This window comes from Lutjanus erythropterus, chromosome 15 (genome assembly GCF_056507025.1).
Source record: "Lutjanus erythropterus isolate fLutEry1 chromosome 15, fLutEry1.hap2, whole genome shotgun sequence".
Lineage (NCBI taxonomy): Eukaryota > Metazoa > Chordata > Actinopteri > Lutjaniformes > Lutjanidae > Lutjanus > Lutjanus erythropterus.
This window is the reverse complement of record NC_139331.1, coordinates 1,698,943-1,721,237: the sequence shown is the minus strand read 5'-3', so window position 1 is coordinate 1,721,237 and position 22,295 is coordinate 1,698,943. Positions and strand designations below refer to the sequence as shown.

The 22,295-nt window shown below is 38.9% G+C and overlaps 1 protein-coding gene across 1 annotated transcript in view; it reads left to right on the top strand.

Annotated features, from left to right (window-relative positions):
- The window catches only part of cdk19 (cyclin dependent kinase 19), an 85,542-nt gene that overhangs the window by 29,232 nt on the left and 34,015 nt on the right, over window positions 1-22,295 (top strand). Inside the window, exons 3-4 of the mRNA XM_084737230.1 lie at window positions 13,946-14,056; window positions 14,967-15,107. Coding sequence (XP_084593356.1) covers window positions 13,946-14,056; window positions 14,967-15,107 — 252 coding nt within the window. The remainder of the gene's footprint in view (window positions 1-13,945; window positions 14,057-14,966; window positions 15,108-22,295) is intronic.

Sequence of the window (22,295 nt, the reverse complement as noted above, 5' to 3'; positions counted from 1 at the left end):
CAAATTGTTTTTGTGTATGTTCAGTGCTCACCAAATAGCAAATTTACATACCTAAAGCCTGTAAAACATGTTGAGTCCTTGTCAAATATTTGCTTAGCTGATTTCTCTTGAAGTTTGTACGTCTTGGATTCTTTACATACATGTTTACTTGCTAACAATCTTCTATTTCTTCCCTGCCTTTGTTGTCAAATTGTTGTGTTTCTTGGGTTGGTCACAGTTTGTCACAGCGTGGTTTTATTATTTTCACAGGATGATTTGGGAGGAGCAGTTTTCTCATTTATTGCTCTCACTGGCAGGTGAAGGTGAAGAGCGAGTAACAGATCTCAGTGTAACCAGCAGTCCCTCCAGTCACACAGCCTGTTCATGTGTACAACTTGAACAGGAGTAAAAGAATGCAGGTGCTGGTATCTGTCATGTTGTGGCAGGAAAGGTGTATTCATATTAAAGAGTGGTTAGAACTTCGTAATGTCATTGAGTCAAAATCAACTACAGCCTGTGATCATAGTATACCCAAGACAAGTGGTTGATTAAAGGGTGAATCTGTAATATATTGAATGTAATAAATCATAAAATGACTGTGGTGTATCATCAAAGATCAACCATGATAAGTTAAAACACTCTCTTCACTTGACATTGACGCGGCAGCTGTGGTGTCCTCCTTTGAAATTTTTATGTCTGTTTCACGTTAATTAGAGTTCACAGTAATGCAGAACTTTAGTCAAGTAAGTGAGTATCTGCTTATAAGTCTTACGAAATAATTAATAATCTTATAGGAGGAGTAATGAAGGAAATAGTAGATGATCATAACTGTTAAATTAAGTAAAATGTTAATGGAGTTTGGCAAACAGTGAGACAGGCAGCCGCTTGACCCATTGTCCTGAGTGTTTTATTTCAGAGCATTGGGCTTTAGTTTTTAGGATAATGGGTTTAACTGTACACCGACAGATAATTGATCAGTTATAAACGGCTGATCAGCTTACAGAGGAGGACTCATCCTCACTTGTTACTGTCAGTTTACAATGTTTCACACATCTTGCTCTCCTGCAGTGTCCCGCAGCCATTTTCCAAGCAAAAATGTCAAACATTGTCTGGTTTCAGTTTCTCCAGTGTGAGGTTTTGCTATATTTTCTTTGTCATATATGATTGTAAACTCAACATTTTTGTGTTTTGTAATGTTGGTCGGACAAAATAAGACATTTGAAATTGCACCCTCAGGTACTGGAAATTTCATTTCATTTCTCTTCCTCGTTGACAGCGCTCCACTGTCTGTCCCCGTCACTATGTGCAAAATTGACCACTGCAGTTATTTGGTCCATTAGAGTTCAGCTCTTTACTGCATTCATGTGACTTGTTAACTGACAGCAGCAGCAACTGAAAGCATTTAAAGAGTGTAAAATGAGATCAGCATATACTCTCTATGAGACTGTGTGAATGCTCATTAATGCCACATTAACTGTGTTCACAGTGATCAGGGCCACCTAAGCTAGTTAGCTAATCACGTGGTGAGGCTAATTTCAGAACAATTAATACAATAAATACACTTAACATCAACAAATCAGTGCAACATCATGAAACACATTGTTAATGACGTAATAATGGCAGAGAAGTAACACAGTGAGTCTGAAGACAAGGAAGCAGAAACAAACAAAATTTCAAAATAAAGGTTTCTGAACATTAGAGATTGACAAAAAATTATATGGACTTTTTTTTAAGTATTTTTTTTTTTTACATTTTAAATTTTATTTATCATTTTTGTAGGCCTAAATTGGTTCTTGCTTCCGCCAACTGTAAAAATGTTCAGCCTATACACATAAAAATAAAAACTGTTTCATATTTTGTCAGCTAAAATACATATCATGGTCTGTGTCTACGGCTCGGCACATTTTCCTCTGAATTTCGGCAGTAGCTAATCTTGAGTCTCCCTTGAATAACTATGGTATAGATGCCAAATCCAAAAAAAGAGGAAAATTACAAGGGAAATGAACAGTTGCACCTCCAGGAAGATTTGGCTCTTTTAAGAATACAGGTTGCTGATCCGTGCCTTAAAGTGATACTGATCACATTTTAGCAAGAATCATGAAGGCTGATCTGGCAGGTGCAGGGCATTGGGTCAGTGAGAGCTGGGCTCAGCAAGCAATGGCTGTATCCCATGTATTGAGTCATAGTGGACAACAACTGATCATGACATCCTCACAGAAAGACATGGGGCTTATTAGAATTATTAGCATGTTACAGTCTTTTTGCCTTCCACCATGAGTTCTACAACATGTTCCGATCATTGACTAACTGGAGCACAGGAAACTCTTCCACACAAAACTGTAAACACGACAAAATGAAAAAGGAATGATGGTATAAGTGCTGTGAGGTGGCACTGTGAAAAAGAGGAAAGTCACTATCGCTGTTACTTTCTTTTTAAAGGCTTTTCCAAACACAAGACAGCCAGTGTTACATTCTTGTTCCCGCTGACATCACACATATCGGGAAAGATTGGACAAGGAGAAACGTAGTCTGTAAATGTTAATTTAGGCTAGCTGAGTAGTTTAGCAGTAGGAAAGTACTTGGAAAGCAGGTAACATTGAGCACAATGTATTAATTGATAATGTTAAACACTGAAGAAATACTGTGTGTATTAAGAGTCATTTGAAGCCATTAATCACAGTCTACAGTTGCCAAATCGTAGTTTAAATGCTGCTGAAATAGAGTCTGGGGGTAAACAACATTGTTTACCTGGAGCTGACATTAGCTGCCACACAGAGTGGCTAACATTAGCAGTTAGTTAGCTGATAAAAACATGCAGGTTATGTGGGACAAGACATATGTGCTGGGTGAGAGGGGCTGCCACCTGATGGGGCTGCAGTCCCAAATAGTGACAGGTATTTCTGGTGCCAACTAGGAATGGTGGCAGCATTTAATCGTATTGACTAATCACGCACATCCAATAATCTGACACGGTGACCATCATAACAGAAAAAATATTGAATAGCCTGAACTCAGCGTAAGTCAGCTGTGGTATAAAGTTGTATTACAGGTGTTAAATGTATAGTATTTGGATTGAAGACTCAACTCTTGTGTGAACAGTAAACACTAAGAGTTAGTCTGTAAGAGTCTTGTGTACAGTATAGTAAATGGGTTAAACACGTGTTCATGATCCCTGATCACACGCTGCCTGTGTTGAAAGTGTTATTAGTGCCGCATGGAGTCAGCGATCATATGAGGTCTCGGCGTGTCTGCCTTGTCCAGCGCACGGCCCTCGGGGTTGGAAGTGGTGCCATAGAGCTGGGGGTGTACAAGCCCTAAGCCCGGGGCTCATTACCACAATGCCCCATTATAGCCTGTGGATTAAGGTTGTGATTAAACATAAACCTCATTTCCCCTTCCAGAGGCCAAATCAAACAGCCTGTGTACAATTCCTGCATTATTCCCCTTGGTTTGTCCTTTGCTCTGTCACTTTCCATGCCAAGTCCTCAGCTGCCTTGTGGATACAAAATTTGAAATAGTACCATTTTTTTCTGCTCAGTTGAGCCTCTGTGTATTTTAATGACTCTGTTTATCTATATTAAATCATCAAAATACATTGGTTCTGGACAGTGGTGTTCAGGTCTTTTTAGGCTGGGATCCTAAAGTTCTTCCTATGCTAAGAATCAGCTTCGCTCATCTAAACAAATCAGAAAAAGCAACACAGGACAAACACTGTTAAAACATAGGCAGTAATTCTTGTTTCAGGAAACGCAACTTCAGTAGCACAAGTGGATTCTTGTGTCCTTAGAGCTGTCTCAGTAAAATAACTGCAACACTACACTGTTCCTTTTTTCTGCAGCTCTATTTGTGCGTGATACGTCGTTGTCTCAGTGAGTCTTGGGATATTGTCAGCCAAGTTAAAAGTGACATGTTAACTTTGAAGATTTGTTCCTGTCTGATGAGTTTACTTGTTTCTGAACAAAACCTCAACTGTTTGATTTTCATGACAAATGTGTCATGATACAAAAAGTATTCCAGGAGCAACTCTAAAGGTCTTAGTATGCTTTAAACTTCTTATTCAGGCTCTCTTTTTTTCATTCTTCCCGCAACTGCCTCCATCATTTCTGTGTGCACAGCCAAGTGCAATACCATGCATGGTAATATCATAAATTTCTTGTTGTTTGTTCCACCTTTGAGTGCTGCCATATGGACAAACTAATATACTTGAAGCAAACTGAGCCCTTTAGGTTTCTCCGTTTCTCTGAAGCTCAGTTATTAACAGAATACTGAGTTCTTTGCTCAAATCAGAGGATGCTCTTTTTATGTGGGTCATCTCCAGCAGTTCCATGACCATGGAAAGCAGAGGTTCATTTCTCAGTGGATTTGTCATCTATGAAGGTCAAAAGACAAATTTAGCCACCACACCCCCTGTGAAAATGAAAGGGGCATTTTCATGCATGCTTGATTAATGTGTTGGAGTTTAATCAGCATTTTACCTCTGAGCTGTTGCGACACATACAGTAAGCTGCTTGGACAAACACGTCTTCTGAGACCAGTACCTCTACTCTAGTGTAATTCCTGGTACTCAGCTTAGCATAGGCAGGGAGCAGCAGCCTCTGGATGCTTGAAGACATGGTCCCTGCTTGCATTTTCTAGGGCATTTTCACAAAGGATATAGGGGCTAAATTTTAACCTTCATAGATGACAAATCTACTGAGAAATGAAGCTCCGCTTTCTGTGGTCATGGAATTGCTGGAAATGACCACATCAAGAGTCATCATATTACATGACAGAACATTTTAGAAAACACTGTTTCCATATGCAAGACAGATACCTGTGTACGACTGTTCTGGGTCTGTTTGTCTGCCACTTCGGTCCAGACCAAAATAACTCAACAGCTACTGCATGGATTGCCATCAGATTTTGTAGGTGGACATTTTTCATTGTTATTAAAATATTTCCACAACTATTAAGTGGATTGTTGTGAAATTTTGTACAGACTGTCACGGTCTCTCAAGGATGATTTGTAATAACTGACCTTTCATTTAGTGCTTTCAACAAGTTGCAATTTCTTAAAAGATTCTTGGTTTGCTTGGCTTTTGACCAAATATCTGCAAAGATATTAACATTCTCATTAACCTCAGCTGTCCTTTGTGTTTAGTGCTACTTAGCAATTGCTAACACACTAAACTAAGATGGTGAACTGCAAACATTATACCTGCTAAACATCAGCATGTTGTCTATGTGATCCATATGCTTGTGTGCCTATATGACGTTTTGCTTGCTAGTTTGAGTGGAAGAAAGGAGGCTTGACACTGGTTGGCTGCTGCTGGAGATATGTCACCACACCCCACTTGGAGGTGGTCTGGGCTTGCTTTGGCCCCACTCCAGAGTAGGTCCATCTCAGGTGTGGCTTGGCGCAGCTTGGCACGATAAAAGTGGTAATGGAAATGCAAATCAGCGCAGCAATGGCCAAAAGTATCAGTGGAAAAAAACGCTGAGATCGCTTGAGTCCAAGTCAATTTTGGTAATTATTTTACACATACATATGTTTGTATACACACATGCACATGCAATTGGCGGGGGAGGTGGTAGAGTGATGGATGCTGTCCAGAATCAGGCATTTTGAGTAGTTGGGGGTTCAGTGCTTGATGAAGGGCACCTCGACAGTACCCAGGAGGTGACCTGTCACCTCTCCATCCTAACAGTCCACACTACTGCTGCCCCAAATCCAGACAAGACCAGGTTCAGATGAGTTGGAAGTTAAAATGAAATCAGACAGCAAAAGGATATGTATGGATATATTTATAGAGTGAGAGAGGGAGAGAACTAGATTTTTATAGAGTACTTTTCTAGGAACTCAAAGATACTTTTCACAGTAAGTTATGTAACTGATACCAGTACAATCCTGTCAGTGTGTACAGGAGAGACACTTTCAAGCCATGATTTGTGTCAATGAATTCTCTGAAATTAGAGCCTTTCCCTGTGAGTCTGGTTCCAAGCCCCCGAGGTATTTACAGCTGTACTTACTCTATGAGTGTGACTTTGGTTCACATTGTTAGTCAATGCTAAAATCACTTATGGCAGGCTTTTGTTATTCAGTTCTCTGTTTTACTCAATTACTAAGCAAATAAGATGTCTTGTTTTGTTTTTTGATGCATGTGCAAAATAGGGAAAATGTGGAGCCAAAAAGTGGAGACAGAAGAACTGAAGGCTGATTCTAATAATTGTGGATATAAAATTGAAACATTACCGTATTGCACTTGAGTTTAGGATGTGAACGTGTGGTGTTTTTCTCTACATGTTACAGGACATGAAGTCCAGTAAGGGTCATGACAGCTTGTACAGCTAAATAATTCATTCAGTGGGTGGGATTCAGTGTAGATTGTTTCAGTTGTGTACCACCCTGCAGACATGGAGGCCTGTCTAAAGGGCATGATCGATGACGGACGGTCTGTGATGGGTCAGCAAATGGCACAGTGTTGAATGGGGTGGAGTGGGTGAAGCCGATGAACCAGTTACAAAGACAGAGAAAGAGGCGCTGCTTTGAATGATGCAGCACAGTGTGCAGCATGAGCCAGGATGAAGTCCTCCATTATGCAGCTGTCTCACTGCTAACCTCCATTAGGCCTTCAGCTGCTGTAAGAGCCGGGGGCTCACTCATAAATGAAAAGACAACAACAGAAGTTTCCATTCTGCTCCTTTGAAGCTGCTACAGTACATCAAACTCATTTTAAATTAGGACACCTAATTGCTGGATTTCTACGCAGAGTTTGCTGTTCCCTGGAATCACACTGTATCATGTTTCACCAGAGAGCGCTCTCACATATGGTCTTTATTGATCTTATGATCAATAAATATAATTACAATGGTGGAAGAGTATTGAAAATCTGTACTGAAATTCAAATCATTACTCAAGACCCACATGTACTGGTGTTAGAAATATACTTAGGTAAAGTATTCTTATCAAAACATACTTAGAGTATTAATTACTTTTTCAATGTTTTTTAACCTCTGTTCTGCTCTACAAACTAGGCCTGCAAATGTTGTGCATTTTCCTTGGCAATAATGGAAAATGCTAATAATCAATAAATCATTAATAATTTATAGGATACAAAACATTTGGCTTTTTTTTTCAAATTTTCATTTGTTTCCTTATTCAACAAATGTCAAATGAGGTGCAATTACTGCCATTTCTAGATTATTGATTTAATATCCATGATAATGTTTTTAATTGGTTAAAATCTTAACAACAATTAATCAATGAATGATTAATCATTAACATCCTTACTCCAAACCCGTGCTGCTGACGCGTTTAGTTTTGTTTCCAGTTTGTATGTCGTTGTTTTCATTAGTCCATTTGTGATCAGATCACCTGATTGGCTACTAAAATGCAGATGAAAGGTTTGGATATTAATTCAACTTGTACGCAGAACTCAATTATGATTTTAAAAGTAACTGAGTAGATGACATGGTGAAATGCACACTTACATGAGTGTAAAAGTACAGACTTGAAAATCTATTCCAAAAAGTATAAATATCCAAAAACTATTTAATTACAGTAACTGGAGTATTTGTAATTAATTACTTCCACCCCTGATAATGATGCTACTTTACAATTGAAGCTTTAAACTCTGCATGCATTGTAACTGGAAGTTCGTCAGGGTTGTATTAAATTAGTGGCTCATTTTGTAATATCTTAGCATAGCATTTTACAGTTCACTAACAAACAGTACAGTTTGTTAGAATAGCATATTAGCATAATTTGTTAGCATTAAGTGTAGTGCTACAACTAAACATTATTTTCAAAATCGATTAATCTGCTGATTATTTTCTTAATAAATCAATTAGTTGTTTGGTCCATTAAATGTCAGAAAATGGTGAAAAATGTTGATAATTCTTTCTTTAAGTCCAAGATGACGTCCTCAAACGTCTTGTTTTGTGCATAAGATATCCAGTTTACTGTCTGAAAGTAGCAAAGAAACCAGAAAATATTCATATTTGAGAAACTGAAATCAGAGACATTTTTTATTAAAAAATTACACCAAGTGATTAATCGATTATCAAAATAGTTGTTGATTAATGTAATCCATCAATTAATTGTTACAGCTCTAATTAAGTGCAACTGTCATTGTGTTTTTGAGGTCAATGCTGAGTCCTAAATTCTGTCTGTGGTGTTAAAGGTTTTCAAACCAGGAGCCACACCCCCCTGGGGAAGTCAGGATGTGAGGCACAGCATTAGGTGAAAGAGTCAGGGTTGTAGTTTAACCCACTGATTTAACCAGTTTATCAGTAGTGTGAGCTGCAGCAGTGACTGTGACACACAACTCATGGAGTCCATTAAGGTACTTTAAAACCTGCAATTGGTGCAATTTGTGTTAAAACTCACACTCATTCTCTGAGTTACACTTCTGATCACGCAGACCCCAGGACACATGTTATTAGATTCAGTGTGATTTACATTTTTAATAATATCATTCAGAGATCAGCGTTAATGTTTGTTTGTTTGTTTGTTTTCACTTGTCCAGTCAGGCAAGTTGTTCAGTAATTTATTTGCCACAAGTTTTTACCTCCCCTCTGTGCAAACTGCTTTATTTTTTAGTAGTTAAATAGAATAACTCAACTAAAGACTAAATTAAGACTAAAGGAGTTGTCATGTTTAATCTAATAATAAATCAATAAAAGAGGGAAATCTCCATAGTGATGAGGCTGAAACAGCATTTTCTGCCATTTTTGAATGAAAAATTACCTTAATGATTAATTAATTGTCAAAATATTTTCTGGTTTCTTTATTCCTCTCTAACAGTAAACTGAATATCTTTGGGTTGTTGATAAAACAAGACATTTGAGGACGTCATCTTTGACTTTGGGAAAGACTGATTGAAATCTTTTACAATTTTTGGACATTTTATAGACTAAAAACCTAATGAATTAATTGAGAAAATAATCAACAGATTAATTGAGTTTGAAAATAATTGCTAGTTTCAGTCCTACAGGAGAGGAGCTCCTGTTAGTTTGGGTTGTTATTACATCAATATCATATCAGCACAAACTTCAAGAAACACAGTGTCAGAAAATAGTCCAAAATGTCCATCTCAGTTTTTAATGTCCAAGGTGATGTCTTTAAATGTCTCATTTTGTCAGCCTAAAACCCATAGATATTCAGTTTGATATGGTAATAAATAAAAAAAAGAGGGAAATGTCCATAGTTGTGGGTCTGAAAACAGCATTTTATGACATTAGAGTATGAAACATTACTTTAACCATTAATCAATTATTAAAGTAGTTTTAATAGTTTAATTCTTTTTTTACCACTTTCTTTAAAGTATCAAAGTAATCCAGTGATAGCTGTCTTTACATCCGTTAGAGGTGGAAACAAAATTGATTCACTTAAGTAAGTTACTTAAAATGGATTTTTTGATTCCTGAATTAATTTAGTATATTCTAAATAACTGGCACGTAGTCCTTTAGCTCAAAGATAACACATAATGGGAGTTATCATTAATGCTCTGACTCATGACATAAGAGTATTTATATGTACATGATTTTCCTATGGACTAGTGTTAAAGCTGTAACGTGACATGTCCACATTAAAATGTCTAAAAACACTTGTCATATGTGAAGTATTTTTTCGAGTTGTGTACTTGAATTATCACAGCTTGACACACTTCCTGTTTACATCCCCAAAGCATCATTTGTTCCAGAATTTGGCTCAGTATAAAAGAAGTGGATCACCACAGTGATATTATTTATCCTCTGGGTACAATGAATGTATTTACAAAATATCCTGTCCTGTTGTAATAATAAATGTTTCACTCTACATCAAAGTGTTGGGCCTACACAATGACATCTTTATTCTTTTGAAATGTTATTCTCTATGCTTGTGTTTTTCATTTTTCCATTCAGGATGTAATAAAAAAACATGTCAGATTATTTTTTCCAGTAATATATGATTAACAGAATCAGACAAAGAGCTAATCAGCTCATGCTGTTAAGAGGATTACACACTGCCTGAATACCAGTCAGCTACCAGTTCACTTCACACATACTGTTTTATACTGTATGCACAGGGCTGCAGACTCATATCCACACTGTGTGCTGTTAATAAATATTATGTATGTGGAACACATAGCTGTCCTTTACATGATGTCTCTTCTAACACTAATGGTTAACAACAATATACAGTACATATGAACATTTTCACTCATTTCCCAGCAATACCGGCATACTGAATCTGATCAATTGTTGGATGTCTCATTTTAGATATTAGTTACTCTTTGTCTTTTATGTGTATCTGTGCTGTAAATTAACTCACAAATTAATTCACTATACTCTAAGGCAGGGGTGCCCACACTTTTTCGGCTTGCGAGCTACTTTTAAAATGACCAAGTCAGAATGATCTACCTACATTAAAAATGCTAAACACACACACACACACACACATATGGCACAATATAACTCCTTATATTTTTGGTCATTACCTTACTCTGATGACTTGCACTGAACGGAATCAGCCAGGGCTGCATAGTCCGGACAGTAGCTGCTGGTAGCCAGCCTCAAGCAGACTTCCAAATGATCATCAGTCATGGTGGAACGGTATTTGGACTTAATAATCTTCATGTGGGAAAAGGCTGACTATGTGGAGCCAAATAATGCAGTCAAGGAGGTAGCACATTTCCTCATGTTTGGGTACTTTTCCTCTGTGAGTAAGTTCCAGAACTGTCCATGAGCCCTGGACTTCAGCTGAATGTCAGTTTGTAGTGTCAAAATCTCATCCTCCACTCCAGACGAGTTAAGGTGAAACAGTGTTGCAATTTTTGATGCCAGTGAATCAACCTCAACATCTTCCCGAAATGGGTAGCACATAAATGTAGCTACTGGCTCGAGTAAAGCAAAATCTTTAAAGTGTTTGTCAAACTCTGACAGACAATTGTCAATCTGCTCTGTGTAGCGTGCACTGTCAAGTTGCACACATGCCTTCCGTTGCAACTCCAGTTCTGATGCCAGGTTTTGGAAGTTCCCCAAATCATGGCGCTGCAGCTTTGAGGACAGATGTTGCATTTTTCGTTTGAAAGCATTAACTGAGCTGATCATATTGACCACGGTTTTGTCTTTTACTTGCAGCTCTAAATTAAGGTCATTCAACATATTGGTCAGATCGGTTAAAAATGCCGAGTCTAGCAGCCACTGATCGTCATTTTGTTGGTTGCATTCTGCATGTTTAGCAACAAGGAGAAATTCCTTTATCTCTGGACAGAGCTCTCGAAATCTCTGCAGGAATTTCCCCCTCCTAAGCCATCTTATGTCAGTGTGTAGCAACAACTCAGAGTGGTCACAGTCAGCCTTCTCCAGGTGCACACGGAACAGCCGTCTTTGAAGAGATCTAGCTCGAATAGAACAGGCGATCTTTGTTGCCACATCCATTATCTCTTTCATGTTTAGCATTTTTGCGCATAATACTTGTTGGTGTATTATGCAGTGGTTATTAAGGAAGTCGGGGAAAGCATCGTCCTCCCTGCACTTGGCAATAAATCCATTTGAGCGGCCAACCATTGCAGGCGCACCGTCCGTGGTGATTGACACCAATTTGCACACTAGGAGCTGGGTTTTCTCAATAAAGTTTTTGAAAGACTGAAAAATGTCTTCTCCCCGCGTGTGTTTTTTCATGGGTAGTATTGTTAACAGCTCCTCTTTTGCAGTCATATCTGTAAACACCATTCGAATAAAGATGCACAACTAGGCTGTATCACTTACGTCTGTAGACTCGTCCAATTGCAGTGAGAAACACTCGCAGTCCACAATGTCCTTCCAAAGCTGCTGTGTCAAATCCTCAGCCATAACTTCACAGTGCTGTGTAACTGTACTTCTTGATAGCTGGAGAGCTTTGATTGAAGATAATATTCCCGGTTTGTTTTTAAAGTCCCGAAACATCGAGTCGGCTGCTTTAACGAATGCCTCTTTTATCATCTCTCCATCTTGGAAGGACTTCTTGTGCTTAATGATGGAGTGACTCACCCGGAAGCTGTGAGAAAAATGACTGCTGTCCAGACAACTGTGATTTTAGTTCCTTCACCTTTCTCTTTCTCAGCTCACTTTTTGGAGGGAAGTCAGTGTCGTAGTTTTTATGAACAGTCTGAAAGTGCCGCTCCACATTTCCCTTCTTCGGAATAGCGATGGTAGATTGGCAGATCAGACAAACGCACTTCGAATATGACATTGTGAAAAAAAAGTCCTCCTCCCATTCCAGGTGGAAGTGGTAAGTTTTTGGTTTCTTACTTGGTCCAGCTCCCCCACTCATTTTTGCACCTTTTCTTCAGTAGAAATAAATTGGAAGGCTAACTAGGTAATTAGCTTGCTGGAGTTCTGCAGTAGCTCGCACGGTTGACCGCGCATGCGTGGTGAACCGTGTGTTAGAAAAGATGAGATCTCATACTGGCTGCCCTGTATGTCAATCAAGTGGCAAATGCCATACTGGGGATGGATGATAGGCTAACTTCTAATTTTCTTTTTGAATGGCATGTGATCTACCTACACTACCTTTGCGATCGACCTGTCGATCGCGATCAACGTATTGGGCACCCCTGCTCTAAGGGGTTTGCATAAGAACCTCCAAATGGCATGTATTTCATTACCCATCTCATTATTTCTTGTCAGTTTGGCTGCAATACAGGTTCAGTTTCATGGAAATGTACTTTAATAATCTGCAAACATGTCAGTGTTTGAGAACAGAGGACACACTTTGCACATCATGTAAAGAATACTGTTGTATTTGAGAGCCTCAGGGTCAATTTTGTCAATTTTGTCAATTTGACATTAACTTCAGCTGTTCTTTACAGGCCACCACACTGGAGGAATTTGCACTTTGTCCTTTTTACCTTTTCCAAACCATGCAGCAGTTAAAGGGATAGTTCACCCAAAAATGAAAATGTAGTCATTATCTACTGACTCTCATGTTAATTTGAGGTCAGCTTTAGTTTTTTAGTCCACAAAACTCTGCTGGAGTTTCACAGGAAAACTGTTTCAGAGTTTTCCGAACAATGGAGGTGAATGGGGACCAGTTTTCAAACATAAAAAAACAACTGTAATAAAAACATAAAATGTCACCATTCTGCTCCTCAGGTGTAATCCAAGTCTCCTAAAGCCCCAACATGCCAAATTGACTTGCAAGACATCATTTACACCATGTTTTTATCCTGAATCTTCACTGTAAATCTTTAGCTTGAAGCCACGTTCACATGCACACTGTCTGAACTGTGTGTGTGTGGTGTGACTGTGTGTGTGCACAAGTGAACAGCATGTTGGGGCCTTAGGAGGTTTTTATGTAGTTGTTTTTTCTGTTTGAATACTGGTCATCATTCACTTCCATTGACTGGGAAATTCTGCAGCACAGTTTTCCTGTGAAGTGTTTTATGGACTTACCTTCTATCGGCATGAGGGTGACAAGATAATGATTGAATTTTCATTGGATGAACTATCCTTTAAAAGTTTTCTTTCAGGAGAATAGAGCTACAACGATAATCAAATAATCTATTGTTTATGGATTATTAATTATTAATTACTTATTAATTAATCAGCAACTTTTTTTTTATAATTGATTAATTGGTTTGAGTCATTTTTTAAGAAAGAAATGCCCAAATTCTCTGATTTCAGCTTCTTAAATGTGATTATTTTCTGGTTTCTTTACTCCTCTCTGACAGTAAACAGAATATCTTTGGGTTGTGGACAAAAACAGACATTTGAGGACATTGTGGACTTGCATGCATTGACACTTTTTTTCTTACCTTTTTTTTTTTTTTTTTACCATAATTGTTAGTTGCCATAATTGTTAGTTGCAGTTGTCAGTTTGGGTTATTACATCAGTATCATATAAACACAAATTACTTGTTGTGCTTACACACAAATGACTCATATGTTCTCATGTTATATGATTTGTCTTGTTTCAAAATGACCCCCCTCTGAATTATTCCGACATCATCGTGTCTTCCAGCTGTTACGAGAACTCAAACACCCGAATGTGATCGCCCTGCAGAAAGTGTTCCTGTCCCACAGCGACAGAAAGGTTTGGCTCCTCTTCGACTATGCTGAACATGACCTTTGGGTGAGTATCGCTGTGTGCAGCAGCACACGTGTGTACATGATGTCACCTGATATTTACAAAATACAAATTTAGTGTGTCACTGAACACCTACAGTATATCTGCCTCACTATCACTGGCAGCAAACTTGAACCAAAAAGGTTTCCTGATGTTTAGATGAATTAGATGAAGAGTTGAAATGAACTAATCTATCTATCTTAAATGGGTGCTAAACAGTTACAGCACTGCCAAGCAAAGGAATTCCTGCAGTTTGACCATTTCTTTTTCACATATAGTTTTATTGTTACCTTCAGGGCCTGTCTAACAGCAGCAAGAAGTGCTTTTCTCCTTTTAAAACCAGTAACACCAGTGATTGTCCAGCTGATGAGAATTTGGATGGAAAAAGCATATGGACCAATTGATCAGCCACCCAAACAGGAGATGTATTTTTGCTGCAACTTCTCATTAAATCCTGTATTGCCTGATTCCAGACCTTTTCTCTTTGTAATATTTTCTTTACACTATATGATACTGGCTGGACAACACCCAGCCAACATCCAGTTATCTGCCAATAATCTGTCAGTACTAAAGCTTTCAAATTTACCACTTAGTAGGGTAGGCAGTCAGGAAATGCTGTTTTCTTCCAAAAATGGACAAATGTGTCTGATAAATTCTACATGTTCATCTTCCTGCTGCTGCTTCCTACCCTGGTATACTGTAAACTTGTTTTCTATCCCACCAGCTGCTAAGAAAGTTACACATTAAAATTGAAATGCAGATAAATCACAGAATTGTAGTTTGTCTAATGTCTCAGGCCCCACCAGGACATGGAGACGCTGTGTTCTTGTAAATGTTGTAGCTCTGCTGTCAGAAGAGGCAGGACATGCTTCACTCCACAAGCACAACTAAGGTGAAATGTCTCTCTGCCTCATAGCACATCATCAAGTTCCATCGTGCCTCCAAGGCCAACAAGAAGCCCATGCAGCTGCCCCGAGGGATGGTGAAGTCTCTCCTGTATCAGATTCTGGATGGGATCCATTACCTCCATGCCAACTGGGTGCTCCACAGGGATCTGGTGAGCAGCTATATAAGCTTCACTGCTCCACTTTCCCTTTACAGACACACACTTCATCTTGGAGCTGTTTCCAAAGGCAACACCGGTATAACGTCACAGAAACTCTGTTACCCAAGAGGGGGTAGTAGTTTTCTTGTAGCAGGCACTGGACCAGTTGATATAAATGGAAATAACTAAGAGTACAGTGACCACACCACAACAAGCTTTGTGTGTGTAGTCTACTTTAAGTGTAATAAGTTACAGTTGTTCAGGATTGTTTCAGTAGATTTTACGACATCAAGTCTGGGTCTTACTGGTTAATTTAGCATGTGCGTGTTACATTTAAATTCAGGATTAGTTCATCCAAAGGTAAAAAATCCATATTTTCTCTTGGGCTGTAGTGCTGTTTATCCATCTAGATAGTTTTGGTGTGAGTTGTAGAGTTTTGGAGATATCTGCCACAGAGACGTCTGCTTTATCTACAATTTAATTAAACTAATTGGCACTCAGCTTGTGGTGCCCAAAGCACCAAATTTGAAAAATTCAAAAGCAGTGTCTTATTCCTGGTTTCTCAAGATAATCCACACACCTTGTTGTGAGTGGTTTCATGTAGGAACTATTCTCTCTGTGTGAACTGACCCTTTAAAGATCAGAAACCTGTTTGTGACATTTCAGATTTTACGGCCACAACTATGGTTTTTAGTGCGTTCTATTTGAACTGGTAAGATGAAATTTCCAGGTTCCCTGTCGGAAATTTCAACTGGAACTTTTCTGACTTGGACAGTCAGAGGAACCTCACCAACCTTGACTTCAAAATTTAAACTGTATGTAAAAGCTGCAGTAATATACTGTTTATTAACACTTATGTGTCTCATTAAGTCAGTTGTACACACAGTACTGTCCAGCTTCTATCTGTGGACATGTTGCTATGATTAGTGATTAACCGATATTGTTTTTTCAGGGCAGATACTGATAAAGATTATTAGTAATCAAGGAGACTGGTAACTGATATTTAGAACTGATACTTGGAGTAAAAATGAAAATTTTGGTATAAAAAGTTTAGAATAACACACCTGGGATTAAACTGAATACAGTCAACTGTTTGCTGCTTTTTGTATATTGTGACATTGCTGTGTAGCCCAGAGTGGTGATGTCTGGTGGTGACATATAGACGGCTGCAAAAGAGTCAAAGCAGTGCAGTTTAAAATTAATTTATTTTATTGGCTGTTGGAGGAAAAAACATCCAACATGGATAATCGTGAAAATGCTGAGTATCAGCTGATATTAATCAGCCATTGTCCAATAATCAGTTGACCTCTAGCTATGATTGATGTTTGTATGTGAAAATACCACACAAGAGCAAAGAGTAAGCACAAGAGAGGATTTCCTGGCATCCTCGTGTTGGAATGCGGTCGGTGTGATGTCATTGTCATATTATCATATCTACTGACTGTTAGCTTGCAAGTTAGCTAGTTTGCTAATTTAGTGCACTGCTGTGGTTATATTGCCCTGTTGTCTATAAATCAATTGTTCAATAAAGTATTAATAATGTCAACATTAATAATAATTAAACACAAAGCAGCTCAGTTTTTCTCTGAGCTGCTACTTATGCAAACATTAGCTTCTTTTGGCTTGGTTGCACATCAGATGTAAATGTAAAAATAGTAGGAATGCAACCAAACCCAGAATTCACGGTACAAATAATACCATGATAAAAGGTCCAGGATACAATATTTCTTGCAATATTAAAAAAAAGAAAAGAAAGAAATGACTTGAAAATTGTCTATTAAATACTAAATCTGATGTGTAGAGCACTTTTTGCTCCTAGAAAACCTAGTTTTTTCTTTTAACCTAAAGTGTGTCTGCTTTACCTTTTTAATAAAATAAAATAAAAGTAGCAGCCATGACGTAAGAATGTGCAAAAGATGGGCATGAATAATCTTTGACAATAAATGTTTGAATTGAATCAAATGCAAAACATTAACAATGGAGCAGTCAGTAGCAGTCCTTATATATAATAAAATGAAACCATGTAATATCACCGTAGATACTGTCATTGTCAGGTATTGTAATATTTGATAAATGACATCCCTAAAAAAAATCCTGAAATCCCTAAAAATGAAGACATTGGAGAAGTATATTTCCTTGAAAACCTAAAGTGCATTTTATTTGTTGAATTCTGTTGATACCTTGACACTAGCTGTAAGGCTATCTAAAGAAGAGATTGTTGGTCTCTCTCTGCTACATTTGTCACAGTGAAGCATTCCAGCTAGCAGTGTTGTGTTATGTCGGTGTAGGTGTTGTTATGTCTCGTTGTGCTGTATTATTATGACTCTGATTGTCTGGAGGGGTTTGATTGTGATGCCTGAGGAGCAGAACGTCCTGCACTCTGAATGTTGTGTGACTCTTGTCTACCCTTTAACCTGGCTGCAACACGCTGTTGGTTCCTGTGAGATTCTGTCCACCTCGGTTTTCCCACAGTGCTTTGGTTAGATGGAGGTTTCATTCTCCGTAGCTGCGAGTCAGACTGGAGCCAGAACACAGAGCTTCTCATTGTGTGTCTTAAAGTCTCTGTTAAGATAGCAGAACGGGAGGAATCAAATCAAACTCATTGTGTGTTCACAGGAAAAATGGGTCCATTTTATAAGTCAGTGAAGTGTTGCATTAAATTTCATCACCACAGTCTTGGTTGGCTAATTTTAGCAAGGATTAGCTCACTAACAGTCAACTCTTGTCTGGTTTGTTGTATAAATAATAAAAATCTGTTTGCTCATTCTATTCAAACTATAACTTTGTTCAAACTATTACTCCCACTTAGTGGGAGCTACAATAAAAATGTAGTTAAACTAGTATGGTTGGTACTGGTTGCATAGTTACTCCTAACACTGCATATAGGCAACCTTAGACAATGACATACCCTTGTATTGTTTAGAGGAACTAATAGGAGACATCTGATAGGCTACACATAATTCCCTTTTGAAAGAAAACAGGGAAGTCTCTGGTGGCTTAGAGCCCTGTCAGAGTACTCCACAGATTCACCATGACCCTCCTATAAAACTGTCTGACTCATGAAATGGACACAAGACAAAAAAATCACCAGAACCAGAGATAATGTCTTTTTAATTAAACACTTTCTTCTTCCTTGTTAAATCCTGGCATCTACATTTCCCTTAATGCAACTTTGATGTCCAACAGTTTGGTGGGACAGTCAGGTGTGGTCTAGTAAGCTCACTCCATGCCCTCAGGTTTTCTTTCATTTTCAAACTCATGGTCTGTAGACCCAGCTAACACTGACTCAAGCTGTAGTGAAATGTCTATCGATGCTAAGCGAGGGCAGATCATCAGTGGTGTTTCCTGGGGTCATTGGGTCTTCAAAGTGTTATGTCTGGAAGGGAACCCTAACCCTAACTAATTGTGTGTTATATATGACAACACTGTGAGGTGGTTAGGTTTAAGAATAAAAAATACTTGATTAGGGTTAGGGAAGGATCATGGTTTAGATTAAAATTATCACTCTGTTGAGATCTTTTGAGTGTCTGAGGTTCCCCTCTAGACACAAACCTTTGGAACATCATACATCCTTGCCCAGACGACCCAGCTAGGGCTGATCAAACTTCAGCTGTTCCCCACACATCTGCTGTACGGATGGTCAACACAACTTGTTCTGCTGTCCAACAGTCAGTGATGATCCAGGAGGTGACACTTGAGCGCCTGGTCATGATGCCTCCGACCTGCTTTACCCAAAGCATTTAGGCAGCAGGTCAGAATGTGCTGGAGGGATCCTGTCCTTTGGCAGAGAATGTGTTGTGGTGACTCAGCCATGCTCCAATGGAGCAGGTTGGAGAGACTGGGGAGGACCTCATAGACTGCCCAGACTAACAACTTGATACGGTGTGGTACGGTGTGGTACGGTGTGGTTCGGTCTGCTACACGTCCACTCAAAGTGATTGATCTTTCCTATCTAGTCCAGGCACCCTGCTGTTCCATTCCCATCGCTCTGCTTGATCTCTCCTTTTCGACCACTGCTTTTACTTCACCCTGGATGAGTTTACACCTTTCCTCTCCCTGCGCCTTTTTGTAACATTGTCTTGGGTTGATTCCCAGGGCTGTTCTTCCCCTCACCACTGTTTCAGCCAAGAGTTTATGGCTCAAGTCACATCACTTAAGGACATTTATCACACTTCACATAGCTCCCTCTGAAAACACTGAGGACTTTATACAACTTTTCCCACATATGCTTTAGCCCTCCCTAGCACCTGCAGACACACTTTGATGTGTAAAATCAGTGGATTTGATGTTGTATCTTGTATCAGTGTGGTCCAGATCAGAACTGAATGTGACTAAAGGCAGCTTCTTAGAAAACATCAGATCTGTCACATGTGAGATTTAAAAAAAACAGAATTGGAGCAATGTTCTTTCTCTGTGTCTCATATCTGACTGTGTAGTGTAAACTCCCACAGTCCATCTGTATGTGTGGCTCTTATCTCTCTCTGCATCTGTCACTCCCTAGTGAGGAACATTTGTGCCTTTGTTTGTGGAGGGAAAAAGTATAATTAACCAAACACTCAGGATTATATGGCAAAACTTTAATTTGATTACCACCATCATGGCTTTGACGTCAGATGATCTGGATGGAGGCTATTTCTAGATAATGCCCATGAAAGAATGATTGATTGAGATTACATAGTCTATGTAGTTCTCTGGATACACCTCTTAGTGGATAAGTTGAGTTCAGAGGTCACACAGTTCAGGCGTCCATCTACTGTATCTACAGGGTTCTATCTTCTTTAAATCTAGTCGCCCACTCTTACATAATCCCTGGCAATCCTCGATGGTCATGTGGTGGCTGGACATCACATTATGTAAACCTGCAGGGATCAGGGAGCATGCTCAGGCTCTCACATTCAGTCTCTCACTGGTGATTTGGAACAATCCACAGGGCATCTCTGCAAGCATTAGATGACCTGTCTTTTTGCTTGTGTCGGTTTATCAATCAGTGAACGCTGAGCTTTTTTGATTTCACTGCAGTCTTTGTGCACTGGCACCAAGAAGTGTTATTGTTGAGTTGAACTGAATGTGTTGATAAAAAAGGTGCTGACTCTCTGCTTTGAGGGATTCAGTCAGTTTCAGATGGTGAGTCAAGCAGGTCATTCCCAGAATCTGACGTCAGAAAGTTAAGTCCAGTAAATGCTTGGGGTCAGACACTTTAAAATCCTGTTGTACATGTTAATCTCAAACTACTCTCACTGACGTATATAGGCCTTCAGTGTAATGTTTTACAAAAGTTGCACTGAAGAAAAGAACTGGCTTAAGCAATAAATTTGGTCACATCCAATGTTTTTTTTCCACATGGTATGTCTCGACTTTACTCGCTTTTGATACCTCTACTTTGTGTAGTACTCAAGAGCTGACTCTATGCGAGGAAACAACACACAAGAACTTCACTTTGGTCTTTTGAAGCCGCAGCCTTCGTTCAATTCATCAGTTGACCATGCTGTGGTTTTATGAGATTCCATTTTTGAGTGAACCATAAAATTGCAGCTGTTGGTGATGGTAGCATGGCTGTTTAATAACAACAGGTTTGTGCAGAATGTCTGCGTAGCTCTAGTGATTCTAGTGACGATTCCCTCTGACCAATCAGTGGTCTGCAGAATTTTCACATCCCCTTATAGTTTCAGCTCAGCTCATTTTGAACCTCAACTGAGTTGATACCAAAAAACTTACCAGGTGACAGGAACTATTCACAGTGGAAAACCATGTGCCAAAACGCCAAGACATTTTTCACCTTTAGGCTCAACCAGCTTCATCTGTCTAATACTGAGTCCAACATGAGTGACTGGTGTTATATGCCAAGGTCAACTAAAACTACATTTTACCATTTTCTAGAGCCCAACTTTACTTAGCTTGTTTTATCCAACCAACAGCCTAAAGTCCAAAGATACTCAGTTTACTCAAGTCAGAAGCTGGTACCAGTGAAATGTTGCATTTTGCTTAGAATACAGCTAGATAGACTTACATGAAATTGAATGAACTAAAGTCAGAGTTTTTTAAAGTTTTATGTTAAATGTATTTCTATGTCAATCAACCTATCACTGAAGTTGCCTCAAAGCTTGAAAGAGGTCTAAAGATTGCATTCTGCCTCATATTTTTCCCAATCAGACTTAACTCTCTTTGAACTGTCTTACTTATTATATCTCCCTCCCAGTTAATGCACATTTATAACTTCTAAAACCAAGTGGAAAAAACTGACAATCTGGGTGACTAACTTTAGGCCTTATTGTTCCTTCTGGTGTTATCCGTTTTTTAAATAAAAAAGTCTTGAAGGAACCTTTCACCCCTACTTTGCTTGGACCGGACTTCCAGACTTTTCAGTTTGATCCAGACCATGGTCTGAACCAAACAGCTGGACCAGGTTGTAATGGTCTGGATCAAATTGGACTGTGGTTTGGTTTGTTTCTAATGTGCAAACATTTTTTGGATGGTTCAGACTTTCAGACTTTGGTTCAAACCAGTTTCAAGAAGTTAGCAGGCTACTGTCAGAACTGAAAAAAAGGAAAAACAGCACAACAAAATGAGGCGCCTTTACATGAGGAGAACAGGAGAAGAAATGTTTAAATGTCCCACGATGAGTCAACTGGAAAAATCTCAAGACACTCGTTTTCCAAGAGAATGAGAGAGAGGATGAATTGGATTGACAACGTGTCAAGCACACACATACCTAGAAAGACGCAGCTGAAGTATCTGATGGACAGGACATAGATATGTCATGAGTAGTTCTTTAGTGCGCTTGGCAAAGTAAAAACCAAAACCAAACCTATCAAATGTAACAAAAACACAAACCTTGTTTTGGATTTTCAGGTTTGAAAAGGCCCTAAAAGTTATAGAAAACACAAAGGACAAAATACAAGATTTTTTTTTATAACATAGGCTTTTTGGACATTTGTTTAGAAATGTTCCTCTATATGTATAAAAGTGTTGCCTGTGTTTTAATAATGATGAAGTAGTAACAGAGTAATAATGGGGAAGCCGTCCTCTGCTTCATAACAACATCAGTTCTCCCACAGGAGCTATGTGCTTGTTTTCCTCCCTGAAGGTCACAGCAGTCTTATCTGTGCACCAACACTTCCGCCCCTTTATAACTATTTTCATTGCAGCCCAATGAAACTCTCCATTGTCAAACTCTTTGTGACTCTGCACTGAAGTATTGCA